General features: G+C 41.9%; 1 protein-coding gene across 4 annotated transcripts in view; it reads right to left on the reverse strand.

The window, feature by feature from the left end:
* Positions 1 to 9,698: 9,698 nt before the first annotated feature.
* MBTD1 (mbt domain containing 1) overlaps positions 9,699 to 24,032 on the reverse strand; it is an 84,773-nt gene continuing 70,439 nt past the window's right edge. For 3 of the 4 annotated variants that reach the window (XM_077458891.1, XM_077458890.1, XM_077458892.1), the window contains one exon: positions 9,699 to 21,518. In XM_077458891.1, the coding sequence (XP_077315017.1) occupies positions 21,400 to 21,518 (119 nt within the window). In that variant the 3' untranslated portion in view covers positions 9,699 to 21,399. The remainder of the gene's footprint in view (positions 21,519 to 24,032) is intronic. The other variant, XM_077458895.1, reaches the window with a different exon arrangement.

The following is a 24,032-nucleotide window of genomic DNA, read 5'->3' on the forward strand; positions in this document are numbered from 1 at the left end:
CAACAAACTATAATTTAAACCCTAAATCAACTGATGGCACAAGACTCTACTACTTGAAACTCTTAATTAAACATTCTTTTGGAAACTAGATAAATAAGGTGATTGTCACCTAATCCCACCAGTTTGGGCAGCAGTTGTGAATACCATGGCCACATTTTTGCCTCGTTTCCACTGAGTGGATCAGTTCAGTACAATATTTTGAGTGTTTCTATTATGAAAGCGTCCCATACAACCAAACCATACCGCACCATTCAGTGTCCTGCTTCAGATGTGGGGCCATAGAAAATGGTGTGATACTGTTAGGGCAGAGCTACTGGCATCACACAATACATTCCACTGGCGGACAGAAAAAACTTCAATGCTCACGTCAAAGGCATTTTTTCTAAACCCTGTATGGCCCCTGGTGGTCCGACTTGCAGTGGAAACGTTCACCTGAATAGACCGGACCATTCTAAGCCCTTGTACACACGGTCAGAGAATCCGTCGGAATGTGTCCTATCGGACCGTGTTGTCGGATAATATGACTGTGTGTGGTATGCATCGGACTGATTCCGTCGGAATATCCGTCGGACCCAATTTTCCAACTTGGAAATATTTCCCGACCAACTGGTTCGATCGGATATACTCCGATCATGTGTAGAGAATTTTGATCGGACCACGCATGCTCAGATCAAATTCCTACATCAAAGCTATTGGCTACTAGCCTGAACGTAGTCTCATCGTAACGAAATTACGTCATCACATTCTGAATGATCAGATTTTTCGACAACTTAGTCCGACCGTGTGTATGCAACAGTTTCGGGCAAGATCCGACGTACAAAATCCAACAGACAAAATCCGACGGATTTGGTTGTCGAAATCTCCGACTGTGTGTACAGGGGCTTACACTTCCAAACTGTACCGAACCGAACCGTTCCGCTCAGTGGAAATGAGGCATTAGACGTCATCATACACTCTGTGAACACCAAACACTTTTTTTTTTATATATATATATTTTAGCTATCGGTCTCCATAAATATTACTGACAGCTAAAGCATGTCCAAACTACATAGATATACACGCTTGTGAAATACAGATATGAATATCCAATGTGATGTTCATTGAACCCTTAAATAAAACTGTGCCCTGACTAAGCACACTAAAGTATTTACATATTCTAAACAAGCAGTAACAACACAGGCCCTCATTCACCCCTGTAGCTATAGGCATTTTAGATAAATTTGTCTTCAAAGTTCACACAGCAGGGACAATGAAATCACAGCTCCTCACTTTATTTTGTATAGAGAGCACAGACCTGGCAGCCTACCAGAATGTAAAACACACAGCTTTGTCTTCGTATTGACCTTCGAGAATGAATTACTTCACATTACAAATCAGCTAGCTAGAGAGGTCAGAGGTGGCTTGTTTTTAATCTCTTGTTAAGAATATGTAAAAATGTTGATGTCAATAGTCTGGGCACTGGTGCACTTACAAAAAAAAAAAACAGTTGTGGTTGAGCTTAAACCAGTATTAAATGGAAGAAACCAAAATTAAGTAAACTGCATCTTACCAGTTCTTAAAATGTGGTAGTTGTGTGAGTTTCCTTTACCAGACCAAGCTGACCAGGAAATATAACAGCTGTAGGGTTAAGACAAACCATTTACCACCGATGGGTGGTTTACAATGGGCAGCCTATATTCATTAATATAAAGCCTTTATCCCAGAAGGAAAACAAACTGTTGTTGTAACTGTTTAAAACGTGTTAGCTGGAGTTCAGCTTTAATTTGTTAGTCAAGTTGATCTAAATCTGCTATCCTCTCCCCAGGCAGGTGGGTCTACTGTCGCATTTGCTCCACCATCCAGAGTGAAGACTCCATAAAACAGCAAAAGCATTATTGGCCAGATCACCAGGGGAAAGTCAACAAAAAAAAAAACATGCAAAAAACAAAAGTAATGCAGCCACATTTAAGGGTTGGTAAGCTGCAATACATATCTAAAATTTTGTTTCCGGGTTTTAATACCATTTAAAACATACTTTAAATACGATCCCTTTAAACCGCTCCTTAGTGATGATTCTGCCTTTGCCTTAAAGCAGAAGTAAACCCATCCATAAAACTGTTTAATTTAAAGTGGAAGTAAACTCCCCTATCGTTTTCAGCCAAGGAAGCTGCCATCTTTGCCTCTGTTTAATCCTCAACTGCTATGGTGCTGCACATGTGATTCGTTATGACACCAGCCATTGGATGGTTTGATAGTTTGGCTGAGAGCACAGCCAATGTGCAGTTAGCATTCCCGACATGCCTTTTCTTTTTTTTAACTGTTTAAATCGATGGGTTTACTTCCACTTTAAGGCAGGTGCTGGAAACGTAACACTCCCATTGGTTGTGCTCTCAACCAAACTGTCAAACCATCCAATGGCTTGTGTCATAACTGATTACATGTGTAGCATCATGGCAGCTGTAGATTAAACTGAGGCAAAGATGGCAGCTTCCTTGGCTGAAAACGGTAGTGGGGGGGGGGGGGGGGGTTTACTTAAACTTTAACTGAGACTTTACACACATCTTAGCCCTTGTACACACGGTCGGACATTCCGACGGAAAATGTCTGATCGGACCATGTTGTCGGATAATCCAACCGTGTGTGGGCTTCATCTGACTTTTTCCGTCGGAATGTCCGACCAACAACGTTTGAGAGCTGGATATAAAAATTTTCTGACAACATGATCCGGTCGGACTTTGTCCAATCGATTGTAGAGAATTCCGATCGGACAAAGTGCCACGCATGCTCAGATCAAATTCTTAGACCAAAGCTATTGGCTACTAGCCTGAACGTAGTCCCGTCGTAACGAAATAATGTCATCACGTTCCGAACGTTCGGATTTTCCGACAACTTTGTCCGACCGTGTTTATGCAACACCAGATTCGGACAAAATCCGTCAGACGAAATCCGACGGATTTTGTTGTCGGAAAGTCCGACCGTGTGTACAAGGGCTTACTGTTTTAAGGGATAAAAGCACAGAGATGGTAGGCTAGAAAGGTTCAGCATTTTTTAGGCTACTGTTTATATTAAGCAGTGCTACACTCAACCGCTGTGAACAAATTTTGATTTTTAAGTTTTTAAATCTATCATCAAGGAAAAACCATGTGAAGTTTTAATATGCTGATTATTGTTGCCCATAACGTCACTGGATCATTCCAGGGATCTACAATATCTTGGTCACTTTCTGTCATAAGAACAACTCTTCAGTGAGTTTATTTTCCTTTCTCGATGTGCATGTTTAGCTAAACTTTTTTTGTATATTAAATCATTTTTTTTATATAAAATAAAAAAACAATTAAGAGCCAAACCAGTTACTATTTTGTGTCTGTGTCGTGTTTTGTAGATTTCTCTTCACTTTCTGACCTTGGAAAACATCATATCTTCAAATGAGAAAATCACTCGACAAACGTTACATGTTGATTTTCCATCAATTTCTCTCTTGGTGGCAAAGGTCCGAAGGACAAATAGGACTAATTGCCCCAGTAAGGATACGGACATCAATAATATCTTGATAGAGGTCTCAAACTTTCCCCACTGGAACCCAAACTAAAAACACTTGGGTAAAAAAATGATTTAATTAAATGGTTGCATATGCATCCTATAAGCCATTGATGTCTATGGAATGTTTTTTTGTACAAAGTTCTGTACAACTAAAAGATTATGTTTGGTTAACATCATCAGGTCTACTGGTAGCCTTAGAAATCTTGGGTTATGGAATCTACAGCATCAAATATGCTATTGTCCAAGGACCCTATGAGATGTGGTTCAGAGTATCACATATCTGATGCTCCCAAAAACAAATGCTCAGCCTGCAGTCTACACTAAATTTGTTTGGACCTTTTAGGCCTTTCTCACCTAGGTTTCATCCAGAGATTGCCAAGGTTCTATTGAGCAATGAGCATTGCCCAATTTACCTCCTGCCAGAAGGTGTCTGCATAATTCTATCACCAATGGCACCCAACTGGTCACAGAAACCAGGGATCATGTTAGCTATTCATAAGGGGGGACAATGTTCACACTGACCACCACTGTAAGAAGCATTCTTCCACTGTCCCCCAATGTATGTACTACAGTGACCACTATTTTAATGGGCATTCTTCAAACTGACCACCATTGTAAGGAGCATTCTTCCACTGTCCTGTAAAATATAATGGCACTACAGCAACCGCTATTTTAATTGGCATTCTTCCAACTGACCGCTATTGTAAGAAGCATTCTTCCTACTTTCCCCTGATGTATATGGGTGCACTCCAGTGAACACTATTGTAATGGGCATTCTTCCAACTGACCACTATTGTAAGGATCATTCTTTCCACTGTCCCCTACTGTAGGGGTGCAATACTATTTTAATGGCCATTCTTCAAACTGACCACCCTCCAATGTATGTACTACAGTGATCACTATTTTGATGGACATTATTCCAACTGACCACCATTGTAAGGAGCATTCTTCCACTGTCCCCAATGTATACTACAGTGGCCACTATTTTAATGGCCATTCTTCAAACTGGCCACCCCCCAATGTATGTACTACAGTGATCACTATTTTGATGGACATTATTCAAACTGACCACCATTGTAAGGAGCATTCTTCCACTGTCCCCAATGTATACTACAGTGACCACTATTTTAATGGCCATTCTTCAAACTGTCCATCCCCCCAATGTATGCACTAGAGTGATCACTATTTTGATGGGCATCATTCAAACTGACCACCATTGTAAGGAGCATTCTTCCACTGTCCCCAAGGTATACTACAGTGACCACTATTTTAATGGCCATTCTTCCAACAGACCTGAATTGCAAGGAGCCTTTTTTTCCATTGTCCCCCAATGTATGGGTGAGCTACAGTGACCACTATTTTATTGGCCATTCTTTAACTGACTAGCATTACAAGGAGCTTTCTTTTCACTGTCCCCCAATGTATGGGTGCACTAGAGTGACCACTATTTTAATGGCCATTTTTCCCCACTGATCACCACCATTGTAAGGAGCATTCTTCCACTATCCCCAATGTATACTACAGTGGCCACTATTTTAATGGCCATTCTTCAAACTGGCCACCCCCCAATGTATGTACTACAGTGATCACTATTTTGATGGACATTATTCAAACTGACCACCATTGTAAGGAGCATTCTTCCACTGTCCCCAATGTATACTACAGTGACCACTATTTTAATGGCCATTCTTCAAACTGTCCATCCCCCCAATGTATGCACTAGAGTGATCACTATTTTGATGGGCATCATTCAAACTGACCACCATTGTAAGGAGCATTCTTCCACTGTCCCCAATGTATACTACAGTGACCACTATTTTAATGGCCATTCTTCCAACAGACCTGAATTGCAAGGATCCTTTTTTTCCATTGTCCCCCAATGTATGGGTGAGCTACAGTGACCACTATTTTATTGGCCATTCTTTAACTGACCAGCATTACAAGAAGCTTTCTTTTCACTGTCCCCCAATGTATGGGTGCACTAGAGTGACCACTATTTTAATGGCCATTTTTCCCCACTGATCACCAGTGTACAGGGCATGTTTTCCACTGACCATCATGACCATGTGAGGAGGGCCTTTTCTTCCCTCGTGACTGTTGCACCTGAAGCTATAATTGTTTTTAGCAAGCGTCCCGAGACTTGAAAATTATTTCAAGGGTTTCTCTGTGGCAAAAAGGTTGAGAAAGGACCTGCCTCAATGGCATCAGTTTGAGACAATTCTTATTCAGAATTCATTAGCAGGTTTTACTTACGGTTGACCCTTTTTACATTAAAACCAGTTTAATGCAAACAAAAGCCCATTAACACAGGCCCAACTGCTGGACTAAACTGAATGTAGCAGCCAACCTGATATCAGTGTGTAGACCCTCTTCTACCCCCCCCCCCCCAACAGAATTCGACTACAAGGACACAAATGCATTAAAAGGATCTATTTTGCAAAGAACCATAGATATATATAAACATACATATACATAGTAAAAAAAAGAACAATACTGTACAAATGAAAGCAGGCTATGGTTTCAGTACTGGGGCATAGTATTTTAATAGATCATTTCAAAATCCATCAGTCACATATTACTCACAAATAACCTTGTTATTATTCACATTTTTGTATATTTACATTGCATTAGGGAATTAATATCCAGCTACATAAGAATGTATTTTTTTTTACTACATAGTCTTTCAGTTAGTTTAATTTTATTTTTTTTATTTTACGTAGAAAAATAGAACTTGCCTTCTAAAGATATATCGTTCACTTTCTACATAGAAACTTCTGCTTTTACTGTTCAGCGGCTACGTCGTTATGTTACACTAACGATGCACTGAAGGACGCGAGTGGATTGTCACTGCCTTTGTAAAGAGAAATGGGCCTTATGTATGGCAAAATGGAAGGGAACAGTCATCGTTGGCGCACTCCAACCAGTTAGAACTGTCATTTTTATGTTGCAAGACAGGAGGAATCTGATTGGTTGCCATGAGAAGCACAGATGTTTTGAATTGCCTTGTTGGGTTGGTTTCTCGCTTCTTTTAGCCAATATAGTCTAGTGGCCATTAGACATAGCCAATCAGATGCTTCTATCCATTAATGGCGCCACACACATTTGCAGTTTTAGAATTTGTTTGGAATTAGATGGAAATGACAAAAAATTTCCATCAACTTCACTTTTAGTTAAAGCGGAACTCTGGGAAAAGAAACAGTCCTCCCTTGCTGGTGGGCCCACACTGCTAGGGTTATTTGCTTGTTTATGGTTGAGGGGTACCAGGTAAGTAGTTTTACCTACCTGATCCTCTTGCACTGCTAGAGTGGGTCCTACAGCTTCCCCTACACTCCAGTGGTCTATAGTCCTCTGATATCATTAAGACCAAGTGAGGGCCCACAGCCTTGCCTTGCCCCTGAGGACCCAGAGGGACAGTCCCCTGCTGGAGTGTAAGGGAGCAAGAAAATAAACCTGCTTTTCTGGTCTCCTAGACCAGTGGTCACCAACCCCGTCCTCGGGGCCCACTAACAATCCAGGTTTGCAAGATAACTGAAATACATCACAGGTGATATCATTTGCTGCTCAGTGATTGCAGTATTCTAGTAATACATAAAACCTGGCCTGTTAGTGGGCCCTGAGGAAAGGGTTGATGACCACTGTCCTAGACCAGTGTTTCTCAACTCCAGTCCTCAAGGCGCCCCAACAGGTCATGTTTTCAGGATTTCCTTCAGATGAAACAGCCTTGGTAATTACTAAGGCAGTGAAACTGATCAAATCACCTGTGCAAAATAATGGAAAGTCTGAAAACATGGCCTGTTGGGGTGCCGTGAGGACTGGAGTTGAGAAACACTGTCCTAGACAGACAGAAACAAGCAAATAACCCTTGCAGTGTGGGCCCACTTACAAGGGAGATCTTTCAGTTTTTCCCAAAGTTGGGCTTTAAATTGTCTCTTTATCTTTCCCCCTCCACTCCCTTGAATTGCCACCTACATAAAATCTTACCCTTAGCCCTGCCCCTGAGATCCTTGTGTTGCCCTGCCCCTGCACACCCAATATTTAAGGTAAGTCATTTGAAAGGTAGATGCCACTCAGTGGAGCGGGGGAAGATTAAAAAAAGGACAACTTCCATTCCTACAATGCTCATTCAATTTACTTTTTTTCATGCTTTAAAAAGACTCAATAAATAGTTCTATTATATCACACGCTTTACAACCACACCGGAAAACAAATGGAAAATGTCCAACTGTTCCTGTTTGCTACAAGAACTTTTTAGAGATGGGGAGAATTATCTTTCAGCAAATGGCTGCTCTAAAAGAAGATTCAATCAATAAAAGAACAGTCCTGGTTGAAACTTGACTTAAGGCCCGTACACACGGTCGGACTTTTTGACAACAAACATGCAAATTAGCTGTTTTGGAGCAACATCCGACTGTGTGTACGCTCCATCGGACAAACTTTTTCTGTTTTCATCGGACTTTTGTTGGCTCTGCGAACGGACAAACTTTTTGACAACAGAAGTCCGATGGAGCAAAGTCCGACCGTGTGTATGCAAAAGCATCGGACTTTTGTACAAGGTACAAACACGCATGCTCAGAACCATTGCAAACGATCAGACTACAATACAGAAGTTGACCAAAGGTGGCGCTGGAGTCATTGAACGTCCTCTTTTGAAGCGGCGTCAGTACGTTGTGACGTCATTACGTTCGTGTTTGTTGTCAAAAAGTCCGACCGTGTGTATGCAATACAAACTTGTGGACAACACACTTTGTACAAAAGTCCACGGAAAAGTTTGTACAAGTCCGACCGTGTGTATGGGGCTTTAGTTGATTTACTAAAACTGGAGAGTGCAAAATCTGGAGAAGCTCTGCATAGAAGCGAATCAACCTCCAGTCTTTTTTTTTTTTTTGTCAAATTGACCAAGCCGAAGTTAGAAGCTGATTGGCTATTGTGCACAGCTGGACCAGATTTTGCACTAACCAATTTTAGTAAATCAACCTCAATTTGACCAATATAAATAACATTTATTTTTTTTGTACAATCATTTTCAAGCAAACAATTGTGTTCTACGATTAAATCTACAGTCAATTGACTGTTTATCATAATGTGTATAGTTGGCATTAAAGCAGACCTTGCATGAAAATGCCAATCCCCCAACATCTGATTAAAAACAGTTGAGTGGAAGCCATAAAAAAAATATAGAACATTTAGGCTGGGTTCACACTGCTGCGGCTACGAGAACCGGATGTGATTCGCACCGCACTGCAGTGCAAATCACATCCGATCTCTGTGCGATGCGAGTTCAGCCATACAGATAGTATGGCTGAATTCGCATCGCACCCGCCCCATACTCGCACAGGATCCTTTTTTTGGTCCACAGCAGAATCGGATCGCATGGGTGTTCACACCATGCGATCCGAGTTTGCAGATCGCACTGCGATATGCGAACTGATCTGGGGGTGTCATTAACGTTTCACTGACACTCCCAGCAGTTCGCATAGGGCAGTGTGAACTGCCGCCCGGAGGTATGGGTATGGGTGTTCACACCATGCGATGCGATTCCTGTCCGAGTTTGCAGATCGCACTGCGATTTGCGAACTGATCTGGGGGTGTCAGGCTGGGTTCACATTGCAGCGATGCGGGAACGCCGTGAATCCGCGGCGGGTTCCCGCATCGCATACCTCCGGGCGGCAGTTCACACTGCCCTATGCGAACTGCTGGGAGTGTCAGTGAAACGTTAATGACACCCCCAGATCAGTTCGCATATCGCAGTGCGATCTGCAAACTCGGATCGCATGGTGTGAACACCCATGCGATCCGATTCTGCTGCGGACCAAAAAAAGGATCCTGTGCGAGTATGGGGCGGGTGCGATGCGAATTCAGCCATACTATCTGTATGGCTGAACTCGCATCGCACAGAGATCGGATGTGATTTGCACTGCAGTGCGGTACGAATCACATCCGGTTCTCGTAGCCACAGCAGTGTGAACCCAGCCTAAAAGAAGAAAAAAATTTCAAAAATACTTAACCAATACCCATCTCATCACCTAGAAAAGCAGAGGACTCTGAATCGGGTGACAATGCATTTCTACATAGTGGTGGAGTGTCTACTTGAGAGAGTCAGTATTCTCCGCTTTCCCAGGATCCCATGAAAACGCCCCAATGATGTCATTACAGGAAGCGGCTAAAAACTGGGGTGTAGGTTTCTTTTTTTTTATGGCTTTTACCCAGCGATTTTTAATCAGGGGGTGGAAGGGTCCCACTTAAGCAGACGTAGAAAACCACTTTAAGATGATCAACTGGAGTTGCTTGTGCACAGATACAGTCCAAATATATATAAAAAAAAAATCTGATTATTAAACTCATGGATTGAGATGCGTGTGGGCACCTGAGCTGCCTTTAAAACTCCATGGCCACCAATCAAACGTCACTTGGAGAACGCCTATTACCATTGGTGGCTGTGGAGCAATAACAGACAGTTTTCTGTAGTGGTAAAGGGATACATGAGGATATACATGAGAATCACAATATATAACTGGAAATGCTTTGTATTTAAAGTAAAAGAATAAGATTTCAGCTGCCATATATCTCAGTGCAAATAGACTTGCATCAAATATAAAGAAACTTAAATATCACATTTTGAATTAAAGAAAAAAACAAAACAAAAACAAAAAACCTCATGACTATATATGCAACTATTAATTGTGCATGCAGATGCTGTATACATTATTGCTTGTTTAAATTTATATTGTATATAATGCATGAACGTACTTCCTATATCGGTTGTGGGGAAAGTGGGTAGTCAGTGCTGTCAGCTGGGTATTTTCTGTGTCTTTTGAACAAGTAAAACTTTATTTAGAATGACTTATCATACAGTATAATGAGCAATGTTTTAATGAGCAATGTTAGTTTAGTAAAGAAAGATTATTTTAAGTCGAACTCGGGCCAAAACTTTTTTTTTTTTTTTTTTAAATCAATAAAAACACTATAGAAAAAAAATAAAGTTTATGCATAAGTTCAACTATGGCTAAAACAGAAATCCTTAGAATTATAAAAGAAAAAAAAAAAAAAAGAACACAGAATAAAAAAATATATATATAAATACAGGCATTTCGAAAGCCAGATCCACCTAAAGCACATTTTAGTGTCACATGTTTGCACCGGCTATCCTATGCCTCTCCAGTCTAGTGGTAAATTATCCCTACTTAAAATGGGCAGTTCCGCCAAATGGCCACCATCCTGTTTAAGCCCTTGTACACGCGGTCGGAGATTCCGTCGGAATGTGTCCGATCGGAGCGTTTTGTCAGATATTCCGACTGTGTGTGGTCTGCATTGGACTGTTTCAGTCGGAATATCCGTCAGATCAACTTTTCCAACTTGCCGGAAATATTTTCTGACAAAATGCTCCGATCGGACATACTCCGATCATGTGTAGAGAATTCCGATCGGACAAAGTGCCACGCATGCTCAGATCAAATTCCTACATCAAAGCTATTTGCTACTAGCGTGAACGTAGTGCCGTCGTAACGAAATAACGTCATCATGTCGGATTTTCCGACAACTTTTTCCGACCGTGTGTATACAACAGTTTCGGACAACATCTGACGGATTTGGTTGTCGGAATCTCCGACCGTGTGTACAAGGGCTGAGACATGTATACAGCAACCGCTCAATACTATGACAATTGGGTTACAAGTTAGGGAGGTTAGCTCAATTAAATTCTACTTGGCTGCAATGAGCTACAACTCCTTGTTGCTATTTAAAGTGGTTGTAAACCTTTACATATATACCCAGTGAAGGGACTATCCTCAGGTGATACACAGAAGGTGAAACAAATCCTCCTACATAAATTGTACCTGTCTTCTCTTTTCTACATCCAAGTGCTGAATTTATAAGGTTGTCTGGGAGTTCAGAAAAAATGGGGCGACGAGTGATTTGATACACTCCGCAGAGCTCAGTAAGGAGAGGTCTGAGAGCTGATTGGAGGGAAGGAACACCCCCCCCCCCCCTTTCACAGAGTACACAGGAACAGAGCTGGAGGCTGTCAATCTGCTGGAGGTCCCTCCCTTGTCACCATTTTTCCCTTGGTGTCAGGAAAACTTGTCAGAAGTAGTTCATGCAGGAATGAAGCAGCTGACACAAATGTCACTCAGTGCTCTGGATTGAGACAGGCACACACTATAGAAGGGTATGCTTTGTTCATTATTTCATGTCTGAGGTTTACAGCCACTTTAAGTATTGGATAATTCCTAGAGGAAAGATTAAGGTTGTTTTCCCATCGCCCATAGCTCTCTTCTATGGTTGCTATGGCTTGGCTCGCCAAAATGTATGTGACTGGGAATAACTAGATTTAAGCGGTGAAGGATTTTTCCAGTGGGGGGGCTATACTCTACAAACTGGATCCGAGTTTAGATATTTTTGGGAACCCTACCACCTGGGTAAGCTCAGACACCATAGCCTACTCATTGAGGAGGCCACAAGGGAACATGGATAGGTAAGCACATCAAGCTTGTTGGGGGGGGGGGGGGGACAAGGTTACTTTCCCCTCAACTGTTTATTTTGAGTTTAACATGTCAGATATACAATCTTCATTTCCAGCATTTCCCAGATCACTGAGCTATACCAAGTCACATCAGTCCTCCTGCTCTGTATACAACTAGGCCTGTGACCAATGCACCACTTGCTGAGTTTGTAGCCATTGTATAGTAAAGTATAAGCAACTGATTATTTAGGGGCAACCATCTTCTTCCTTGTAAAGATTGAAATTGGCAAATAAAACTGGCCCGTCACAACTGAGAATATACAGTATAATTGAAGTTTTAAACTTGAAATTCTTATAGGTCCTAATATTTCACATTCTGGCTCCTTTTGTAATTTGAAATGTTCATATATTAAAACATTTCTTTAAGTAGGCCTAGCTTAACAATCGCATAAACACCCAAATTGGTAAAAATCATCCAGTTCAGCATAATACATATTTACATACAAGGGTTGCTATCACTACAGTATAATCCAGATATAACTTTATTTTCCTGTGTAGGAGGATATTCTGGAGCGGCCACATTTGCGCATCCTCAGACGGTCTGCATAAAAAGATATTACCCCCTGATTTATTTTTCCATCACAGCCAATGAAGTCTCAAGAGACTTCAAGTCTAAGTTTATTTTTTATTTTTTTAAATTGGCACAAGGAACGGTACTTACATTCAATGAGAAGTGTCCATTGTGCTGGTGGGTGCCGTGCTAGTTGAACTCCAAAGTCCTTTGCCCCCCCCCCAAAGTCAGTAATCTGGTCAGGGGCGGCCTGTCTATTAAGGGCACATGGGCGCCACCCCCCGTCCGGCTTCAATGCAGGACGCCGGACACATGGATTTCAATTGGGAGGTTGGGTTTGGTTTGAAGTACCTGATTTGAGCCAGATGCTCTAATAGGCTTCGAAATAGGGTGGGCTTGGTTGTGTGTGTTTTTTTAAGCACCTGATTAGAGCCAGAGGCTCCAATAGGCTTCAAAATAGGGTGCAGAGAATGCGAACCGAGCCCACCCAGATGTGAACATTCGCTATTGTAACAATGATCCTCCTCCTGGCCAATCAGGAAGTGGGTCTTGAGACCTGTCACCTGATTGGCTGAAAGGACAAGCAATCCTATTGGATGCCTAGGAGGAGGAGAGGAGACGCACGGCTGCCTGGATGGAGGAAAGGACACAGGATCCCATGCTCACCACCTAGATGGGGTAAGTGCCGGACGGACCTGCAGAAAGTGAGCGGGGTATTTGTCCCCCCCCCCCCCCCCCCCAAAAAAAATACCAGACTCCACTAAATCTGGTGCTGCAAAAGGTTAATACAGCCGCTGGACATGCCATAGTCACTTATCAACAGTGACAACCATGTCTGCCCTTTCCGCCTCCTTCCTTCATTCACAGAAGCGGTTTCCTATAGCTTCCATCACTTATAAAGTCATGGAGAAGGACCTTACATTCATCTGTCTATTCTGCATTCATACAGTGCCTTTAACTGACAGAATCTATAGTACAGCTTATTTGACTGTAGGAGGGGGGACAGAAAGGGTGGGCATAGTTGGCATTCTTGACAAGTGCCTACAACAGTCCAGTGGCAGTACGGAACCCTGCAATACTGATAGATTACTGCTGCGGAGGTGGAGGGGCAGAGGACTTTCACATAACACAGCATCCACCAGCACAAGGGACACTTCTCATGTAATGTAAGTGCCATCACTCTGGTGATTGGGGATAACAGAGATTGGCAACATTACAAATCACATGGCCAGAAGACCAGGAACTCTGGTATATCATAATAGATTGGTGTAAGATGTGCTGAGCTGTCATGTAGCAGCATGAGGCCCATGGAGGAAACGCAAGAAGGACTGTTGCTCCTTGAGTCATTTTTGTACAGGATAAAAAACTTGGTTTGCTCACTTATTGGACTACGAGCATTGTGTTGTGACCTTAATAGACAACGTCAGTGCATATAGATGCCTTAGCTTTGTAGTGGTGTAAAATTTTAGGAAAACCCCTCTCATTGGTTTTGGTTGGAAAGGGAAGATGTAAGGTTGATGTAGGAACATGTCTCATAAATGAGCCGCAGTTGTTCCAGTCTTATGGCATATCAAGTCTAGCTTCTTCTACTCATAGCCTCATGGAAGTTGATGCAAAAACGTTGGTACTTGGGCCCTAACGCAACGTATGGTACTGCGTGTTAAGATGTATGGTGAACAACGTACATAAAATCAGATAAGGGCTAATTGTTCCCACACACTGCTAAAAAACACAGATTACTCACTAAAACACATGTGCTTTGAGGTGTGCTGCAAAGTAGCATTGGGGTGCCATCTAAATTGAATGGCAATGCCGGTTCTCGCTGCAAATAAATGTAAAAGTTAGGTTTGAGGCTTAGGTTGAGGCAGGCCGCCAATAGGGGAGTATAGGCAGTTCTACCATACCAGGTCCAACTGGGTGAGATAGAAGGTCTGGAACTGGCAGTTAGGCTGTATGTGGCTTCATGATTTTGTATGGTGGGGCCAAGGTACGGAACAGACCTTGCACTGCAAGAGTGAGTGCTGTAGCGGAAGGCTTATTAGGATTGCTAGGAAGGAGCTTTGGAGACGATCTCTGACATTCTCCACAAAACTGGCACTAAGGGGACTACAGAACTCAGGGTGGGTGCTAATGGGTCACTAACCATGCAAGAAAGGCTCTAACCGGAGGCAGAAAAGTGAGAGATCTAAGTGTGTGGAGGCTAGAGGAGAGAGAAAGGGAAGGAGGGGTTCCATGATTTCTAACGGAGGCCCCTGGTTGCGGAACAAATTTAGGTTAAAGTGTCAGGTTGAAACTATCATATGGCCTGGGGGGGGGTAAGTGGAGCATGTAAAGTTCACACGTCCTTCACCAGTCCTCCTTCATCCCATTGAGTGTCCCAGATTTGCCAATAACATTTCTACACTGCCAACACCCAGAAAAAGGAAAAATACAGTATTGAGTCATGGATCTCAAGGGTCCATCACACTGGTATAGCCAAAGAGCCCAGGGCCAATGAGGATATGCCATTTATAAAGTGTATTCTCTCTGATTCTCACTTGGAAACAATACATGGACTAGCCCTTTAAAACGTCAGCCCCATCCCTCCTACTCAAAAGCCACTGAGTTCTTATTTAAATACCAACCCAGGAACAAAAAAAAAAAGAAATCACCCAAGATTTAAAAAGCAACTGTTTTCCAATGTCTGACAGCACCACATTAGCGACAAAGCCCTTACAGAAAAAAAAAAAAGAAAAGAAAATTACTGTAAAGATTAATGATAATCTGGATGGACACTATAGGAGATCACAACTGTCCTAGTTTAAATAAAAAAAATCAAGGGTAGGTCCACTTAGAAGTGATCTTGGCTGGGTAGTCACTGACTCTATGGTAAGCAGCTGAGCTGGGGTGGAGCCTGGACTTAGTGACCACACCAACTACAACCTAAAAATTATGATCCCGGTTATGGGTAGGCTTAAAGAGTTGGCTCACCCAAAACTGCCATTTTAGGCAGCTAGAAAAAGTAGGTGATCTAACCTGCTAAATTTTGGGCAGACTTTCCCTTGATTTTTGGAATTTCTTTGTACTGTATCTTTTTATTGGGGTCATTTCTTGTTCCTTTCTCACCCCAGAGGTAACAGTAGTACAGTGGTCTCCAAACTGCAGTCCAGGGGCCTGATGAGGCCCTTTTCTTGCTTTTATCCGGCCCAGCGACAGTGGGGCATAGTTCCTACAACTGACACCAACAACGGGGCACTATTCTTCCCACTGACACCAATTATGGAGCACGGTTTCTCCCACTGACACCAACAATGAGGAACTATTCTTCCAACTGACACCAATTATGGAGCACAGTTTCTCCCACTGACACCAACAATGAGGAACTATTCTTCCAACTGACACCAATTATGGAGTACTGTTCCTCCCACTGACACCAATGATAGGGCACTAGTCCTCCCATTGATACCAATTTCTTCCACTGACACCAGTGATGGGGCACTATTCCTCCCACTAACACCAATGATGGGGCACTGTTCTTCCTACTGACGCCAATGATGGGGCACTGTAAACTGGCCCTTTGTTTATAAAGTTTGTAGACCCCTGCACAGTAGTTCATCAATGTAATGGAAGGATGACATCCCCCAATGCAGACCCTGACACCAACACCCTGACACCAACAATGAGGAACTATTCTTCCCACTGACACCAATTATGGAGTACTGTTCCTCCCACTGACACCAATGATAGGGCACTAGTCTTCCCATTGATACCAATTTCTTCCACTGACACCAGTGATGGAGCACTATTCCTCCCACTAACACCAATGATGGGGAACTGTTCTTCCTACTGACATCAATGATGGAGCACTGTAAACTGGCCCTTTGTTTATAAAGTTTGTAGACCCCTGCACAGTATTTCATCAATGTAATGGAAGGATGACATCCCCCAATGCAGACCCTGACCAACTCTTGCTATTGGCCAAAGCTGTTACAACAGACATCTGCTGGACAAACCAATATTACACTCTATCAAATCACCGACCAAATATACAACCAACTAGGCACAAACAACACAATACGAGCATGTCACCAGTGACTGATGTGTATTAAGGCACAATGATCTGTACCTGGCCAGATATTGGATTAGCGATACCTTGCTCATGCTGCTTCACCTTAAACATTAGGAATGCAAAAAAAAATAAAAAATCTATAATAGTTTCCTGCTTCAAATTCCCCTGGCTCCACCTTGGCTTTCAATCTTTTTTTCAGGATGAAATAACACCTTCCACTTAAAGCTGAACACTGGGAAAGGTAAAGAAATTCCCTTGCAATGGTGATCCCCTTGCACCGCGGGGGTTACATGTTCGTCTGCATATAAGAATATCCCCATTGGTAGCACTCTGATGTCATTATGTACAATGCAGGACCAGCAGTCCTGCATTGTAAATGAGGACACTGAGCCTCCCTGCTGACAATCAAGAGTATCAGAGGGAAGAGGAGAGTTCTGGCTGCCTGGAGAATAAGGTAAGTCCCTCCTAATGTTCCCCTAGAGCAGTGGTCTCCAAACTGTATCCCGTGGGCCCAATTGCAGCCCTTTGCTCGTGTGTATGCTGGCCTTGTGGCATTGTTACCCACACTGATACGATGAACTATTCCTTCCACTGACTCCAACAATGGATCATTTTTTCTACCACTGACACCGATGGGGCATTTTTACTACCACTGACACCAACGATGGTGCATTTTTTCTTCCAGTGACACCAACGATGGGTCATTAGTCGACCCCACTGACACCATTGATGGGGCAATGATCCTCCCACAGATGCCAATGATGGGCCACTAAAAAATGCCTGGTGGACATCCACGGAGTCCTATGGTTGTGATAAGAGAGCCAACGTCAGTCTGGGTCCCCACCAGGTCACGTTGCCAATGCGTTTCGCTGAGCTCCCCCCCTCCTCCAGAGCTTAGTCTTGGGGAACAACGATGGGGCACTATTCTTTCAATCTACACCAATAAAACTATTCATCCTCCTACTGACCAGCCACTATATCATTTTTTTTTTTTACTCCCACTGACCACCAAGCCTGAGACATGTCTACACCCACTCATACTGAGGCATTTTCTACTCCAGCTGGCCACGGGCTGGCCCTTCTAAAGTCTGATGGACAGTAAACTGGCCCTTTGTTTAGAAAGTTTGAAGACCCCCATCCTAGAATAAAATGAGCACTTAACCCTTGTAGTGTGGGGTTGCCCCATTGCAAGGGTATTTTTTTTTTTTTATATGTTCCTGGAGTTCAGATGTAAAAATGACGGCACCAACAGAGATGACAGCATAACACCTACAATCCTTTATATACCCCTGGAATTAACCCAACACTGAATTTTCAATATTCGGCAAGATTTTCTTATTCATCAACAAGAATGATGTGCCAAACTCCAAGAAAAGTAAATTTAAAGCCATTTTTTTTTTAAAGAAGGTTAAAAACCTCTGTCTGGTTCTATTTTTTATTTTCCATGCGTCTCTTGTCAATCCAGCTGATGGAAGAACCAATGGAGGTGTCAATCCAACCGATGGAAAAAAACGTATGGAGGTGTGAATCCTGCCTATGGAAAAACCTATAGAGACGTCAATCCAGCCTATGGAAAAACCTATGGAGACGTCAATCAAGTTTATGGAAAAACCTATGTAGGTGTCAATACAGCCTATGGAGAAACCTATGGAGGTGTCAATACAGCCTATGGAAAAACCTACAGAGATGTCAATACAGCCTATGAAGAAACCTATGGAGGTGTCAATCCAGCCGATGGAAAAAAATTTATGGAGGTGTGAATCCAGCCTATGGAAAAACCTATGGAGGTGTCAATCCAACCGATGGAAAAAAACGTATGGAGGTGTGAATCCTGCCTATGGAAAAACCTATGGAGATGTCAATCCAGCCTATGGAAAAACCTATGAAGACGTCAGTCCAGTTTATGGAAAAACCTATGTAGGTGTCAATACAGCCTATGGAGAAACCTATGGAGGTGTCAATACAGCCTATGGAAAAACCTACAGAGATGTCAATACAGCCTATGAAGAAACCTATGGAGGTGTCAATCCAGCCGATGGAAAAAAATTTATGGAGGTGTGAATCCAGCCTATGGAAAAACCTATGGAGGTGTCAATCCAGCTGATGGAAGAACCAATGGAGGTGTCAATCCAACCGATGGAAAAAAACGTATGGAGGTGTGAATCCTGCCTATGGAAAAACCTATGGAGATGTCAATCCAGCCTATGGAAAAACCTATGGAGACGTCAATCCAGTTTATGGAGAAACCTATGGGGGTGTCAATACAGCCTATGGAAAAACCTACAGAGATGTCAATACAGCCTACGGAGAAACCTATGGAGGTGTCAATCCAGCCGATGGAAAAAACTTATGGAGGTGTGAATCCTGCTTATGGAAAAACCTGTGAAGACGTCAATCCAGTTAATGGAAAAACCTATGTAGGTGTCAATACAGCCTATGGAAAAACCTACGGAGATGTCACTACAGCCTATGGAGAAACCTATGGAGGTGACAATACAGCCTATGTCAAAAACTAGGGGAGCTGTCCATCCAGCCTATAGAAAAAACTAGGGGAGGTGCGTATCCAGCCCGACACTACCAAATTTGCTGTTCAAACACGCAATTAAGCATTTTCCTTGGTGAAAGCTCACGCACACTGATCAGCTTTGATTTTAGCTAATACAAAAAAAGTTTATGAGAATGATTTTGATGAATTTAAAAAAAGGGAATTATGGTGGGGGTTTTTTTTTGTTTTTTTTACAAATATGTTAAAAAAAAAAAATACAAATATTTAAAAAATATTATTTTAGCCAGGTAGACATAAAATATTACATGAAAATATTTCATACACCACAGACGATATCAGATTACACACACACAGCTGAATGAGTAAAAGGACCCCCTCCCTCAACCCTTAGGCCGGCCATACATGGGTTGAAGTCCGAAATAATTATCTTTTAGAAAATCTCAACTAAGAATTTTCTTTCAAATTTCTCACCATTAGTGGGAGCAGAATGCGATTTTTATGCGGCCATCGAATTTGAGTGATCGGTCATGGAATTTTTTTTGAAAAACAAATGCTTTTCTATTTAATAATGGGAGAATCGTGCAAGAAAAATAATCGAAAAAATGTTCATGAGTGCAAGCAAAGAAAATTCACAAAAAAAAAAAAAAAAAAAGAAAGAAGATTCACAGCCATGAAATTTTTTTTCTGTAGCAACATGAGATGAAATTGAAGGCTCGTTTGGTCGAATTTCGAAATCAATGTTGGCACCGTTGGATCACAAAATCCATACAATTTCTGATATTCAAAAGAAAATTTGTTTGGAATTCGACCCATGTGTGCTCTGCATTAAATCAATCAGTGAGTCAGCCTGGCATGCAGGTAGTGCCGAGCAAACTAAGTGTCTGTTATGCAACCCATTTTTTTTCTTTTGTTTTTTTTTTGCAAAATAAAGATCGATAAAACAATTGCATACATTATATAAAATATCAGTTTAAAAACATGTGAAGCTAATAAAATTAAAATTGGCCAAAAGCCATCATACGTTCTTGTGGTATGCCCAGCTACAACTATTTTTTTTTTACATTTTGGATAGAGTGGGGAAGGATTGGAACCCCTGTCATGTTTTTACCATTGGCTCCCATTACAAAGATTTCCCTTCACTTCCTGTCCTGTTGGCAACATTTTACCAGAGAATAAACAAGGGTTATTCTAGAACAAAATTAAAATTCCTTTCTTCAATGGGGTGGGCAAAAAAAAGCTAGGACCCGTCTCAGATTTGTACTTCTGTGTCCTTGCTGCAGATTATTTTTCCAACTTCCTGTCTGGTGAAACCCTTGTCAGCAGGACAGGAAGTGAGGGGAAATCCCTCAGTTGGAACCCCCGGATAGCAGTATCAGTCCAACAAGATTAGGGTTCTTCCTAACGCCATTCAGAACTAAAAAAAAAAGTTTTTGGCTTGATATTCCGTAAACTGCCGTATACCATATCTGGGTTACCTTTGCGGTTGAAGCAGGAGGACCGCAGAGTTTAAAAGGGGGACCCCACAAATATGAAGTGTCTGTGGTCCAAGGGAATTATATGTTATGACTACACTAAACTCATACAAATCCAGAGGGCAAAGAATTTTAGAGCATCCACGTAAAGTTCAGTGTGTACAGAGCTGAAGCAACAATTAAATGCAAAAAATACCAGTAAAAAAACAACAAAAACAACAACTAAAAAAACCACATAAAGAAAAATCCCCTTTAAGCTTGACAATAATTTTAAAAAATAATTACAGAAGGGCATATTTTTTCATTTACACAGTTAATAAATGCATTAGTCATTTAAAATTTTTCTTTAAGCAAAGTTTAGTAACTAAAATACATTTCCTGGTCACCAAAAAAAGCTACCCAGTGTGTACCAAGATTGTGAACTTTTTTTTTTTTTGGTTTTTGATTTTTTTCTTTTTTTGCAAAATATCACCCTTCCTAAACAAATAATCTAGCCCTGCAAAAAAGGTACCAAAAGAAAAAAAAAAATCTGTTTCCTTGCCTACAATGCACAATATTTGTAAAATCTGAAAATATTACATTTCTTTTCAAAAACTTCAAATACAACACAAAATCGTCGACGTTATTTAATAAATTGTAAAACTTTTTTTTTCTTCACCAAAATATTTTCTTTGTCACTGAACAGAATGTCCCTGCACGCGAGTCCATTTTTTGTGTGTGTTTTTTTTTTTTTTAGATTCAGTTATTTTTTTTTTTTTTGTCTGTTTTGTTTTTGTAAGAAAACATTCTTATAGGGTTATTAATTTAAGAATTGTTCAACTTGCATCAGGGTTCTTGTTTGATGTAGTAGCTGCCGGACCCGTTGCTCTCCTGGTCAGAGGCTCCCTGGAGAAAAGAATAATCGTCTCCGTCTAGCATCTCCTCCTTCAGTTGTAATGTTGTTACTATGGGAAAAAAATAAAAAAGGTAAGTATAGGTAAGGTCTACATACAATAAATACTATGCTGATGTGGCCACAATGAAGTTGAGTTTGGACACCCATAATGTACCAGATGGAGGCGCCTGTGTACAGAGAAATGTCTTTTACCGCCCCCCCCCTTTTTTCCCCTCTCTTCTCCCTGCCCCCCCTCTTTCCCCTTTCACACTGGGGGCGCTTTGCAGGCGCTACAGCGCTAAAAAAATAAAAATCGCCATGAAATGCTGTGTCTCAGAGGGCTTTCACACTGGAGCAGTGCACTGGCAGGACGGTAAATAAAAAGTCCTGCTAGCAGCATCATTGGAGCAGTAAAGGAGTGGTGTATACATCACTCCTGCCCATTGAAATCAATGGGGCAGGGCGCCTATACTGCCAGCAGCAGCGATTTGCGGTGGTTTTAACCCTTTCTCGGCCGCTATGGGGGGGGGGGTAAAACCGCCCCGCTAGCAGCCAAATACCACCGCCGGCGCCGTTCCCGCCCCATTGTGAAAGGGGTCTGCCTTACTGGTCTTTGCTGGGGGTTCATTCATGGCTGGAGGTGTTGTAATCTGATTTTTATTCCTCCTTTCCCAGAACACAGGGTATATCTCCTACCAAAGTATTTATTTCCATTTGCTTCTTGTTTTTACAGTACTAGTCGATTTGCATTTTGATTCCATAATGCTTTGTTATACCACTTCTCAATGTAATGTATATATATATATGTAAGCATACTGGATCTTCTTTACTTTGTATGATTAGGTTTTTTTTTTAACCTATTTTTAAAAACGAATAATAAAAAAAAAAAAACGAACAATAACAAAAAGAAAATACAAAATGTGCTCAATCTTCTAATAAGCTCTCATGTTCTACTCCATTTTGAACAAATCCTATTTCCTATGCAGTTTTGTTTCATACGTTCTATAGAAAATTTTCTGGCATGTATGCCTTATCATTCATACAGTACATGAATCTCTTTTTCCACTTAAAGCTCAATTTCCGGCATTTTTTATTTTTTTTTCAATTTAACCACTTGCATACCGGGCCTTATTCTGGCACACCTCTCCTACATGTAAAAATAATTATTTGTTTGCTAGAAAATTACTCAGAAGACCCAAACATTATATATGTTTTTTTAAAGCAGAGACCCTAGGGCAGTGATGGCAAACCTTGGCACTCCACATGTTTTTGGAACTACATTTCCCATGATGCTCATGCACTCTTCATTGCAGTTGAGCATCATGGGAAATGTAGTTCCAAAACATCTGGAGTGCCAAGGTTCGCCATCACTGCCCTAGGGTATTGATGGCGAACATTGGCACCCCCAGATGTTTTGGAACTACATTTCCCATGATGCTCCACTACACTGCAGAGTGCATGAGCATCATGGGAAATGTAGTTCCAAAACATCTGGGGTGCCAAGGTTCACCATCACTGTCCTAGGGAATTAAATGGCGATCATTGCAACTTTTTTTTAATGTCACACTGTATTTGCGCAGCAACTTTTCAAATGTATTTTTGGGGGGGGGGGGGCTGTCTCATTAATAAAAGAAAAAAAACCCCAAAACACTGAAGTTAACCCAATTTTATTGTATAATGTTACAGGTGATGTTACGCCAAGTACCCAATACGTAACATGTCACACTTTAAAATTGCGCACACTCGTGGCATGGCGCCAACCTACGGTACTTAAAGTGGGGTTCCACCCTAAAGTGGAACTTCCGCTGATCGGAAACCCCCCCCCCTCTGGTGTCACACTTGGCACCTTTCAGGGGGGAGGGGGGTGCAGATACCTGTCAAAGACAGGTATTTACACCCACTTCCGGGCAGAGACTCCCACGGGAGTCTATTACTCTTCCTGTCCCTGCGCGCTGTCTGCTGGGACACACACGGGTCCCAGACACAGCGCGGACAATTCCTATTGCGCTGCGCGACTCGCGCATGCGCAGTAGAGAACCGGGAAGTGAAGCCGCATCGCTTCACTTCCTGATTCCCTCACCTAGAATGGTGGCGGCAGCAGCCGAGTGATCGATCTGCCTCGGCTGCCGGCATCGCTGGATCCTGGGACAGGTGAGTGTCCATTTATTAAAAGTCAGCAGCTGCAGTATTTGTAGCTGCTGGCTTTTCATATTTTTTTCCACAGTGCAAACCCGCTTTAAAAGTCTCCATAGGTGGCGCTTTAATTTTTTTTACAGGTTGAAGCCCCATACACACTAACAGATTTTCTGCAGATTTTTTTTTTCTTCAGATTTACCAAAACCATATAATATGAGGTCAAACCTTAGGAGTTTCAATGTGTATAGAATCAGGCAGGGCCTTTACACTACATGGTGTTGGTAAATCTGAAGGAAAAAAAATCAGCAGAAAATCTGATGTGTGTATGGGGCTTAAGAGTTTGGAGTTACAGAGAAAGTCATGGGCTAGAATTGTTGCTCTCTCTCTCTCTCTGTTTGCAGCAATACCTCACATCTGTGGTATGAACACAGTTTACATATGTGGTTGC

This window comes from Lithobates pipiens, unplaced genomic scaffold (genome assembly GCF_037356315.1).
Source record: "Lithobates pipiens isolate NorthernLeopardFrog02 unplaced genomic scaffold, aLitPip1_a1.2 Scaffold_28, whole genome shotgun sequence".
Classification (NCBI taxonomy): Eukaryota; Metazoa; Chordata; class Amphibia; order Anura; family Ranidae; genus Lithobates; species Lithobates pipiens.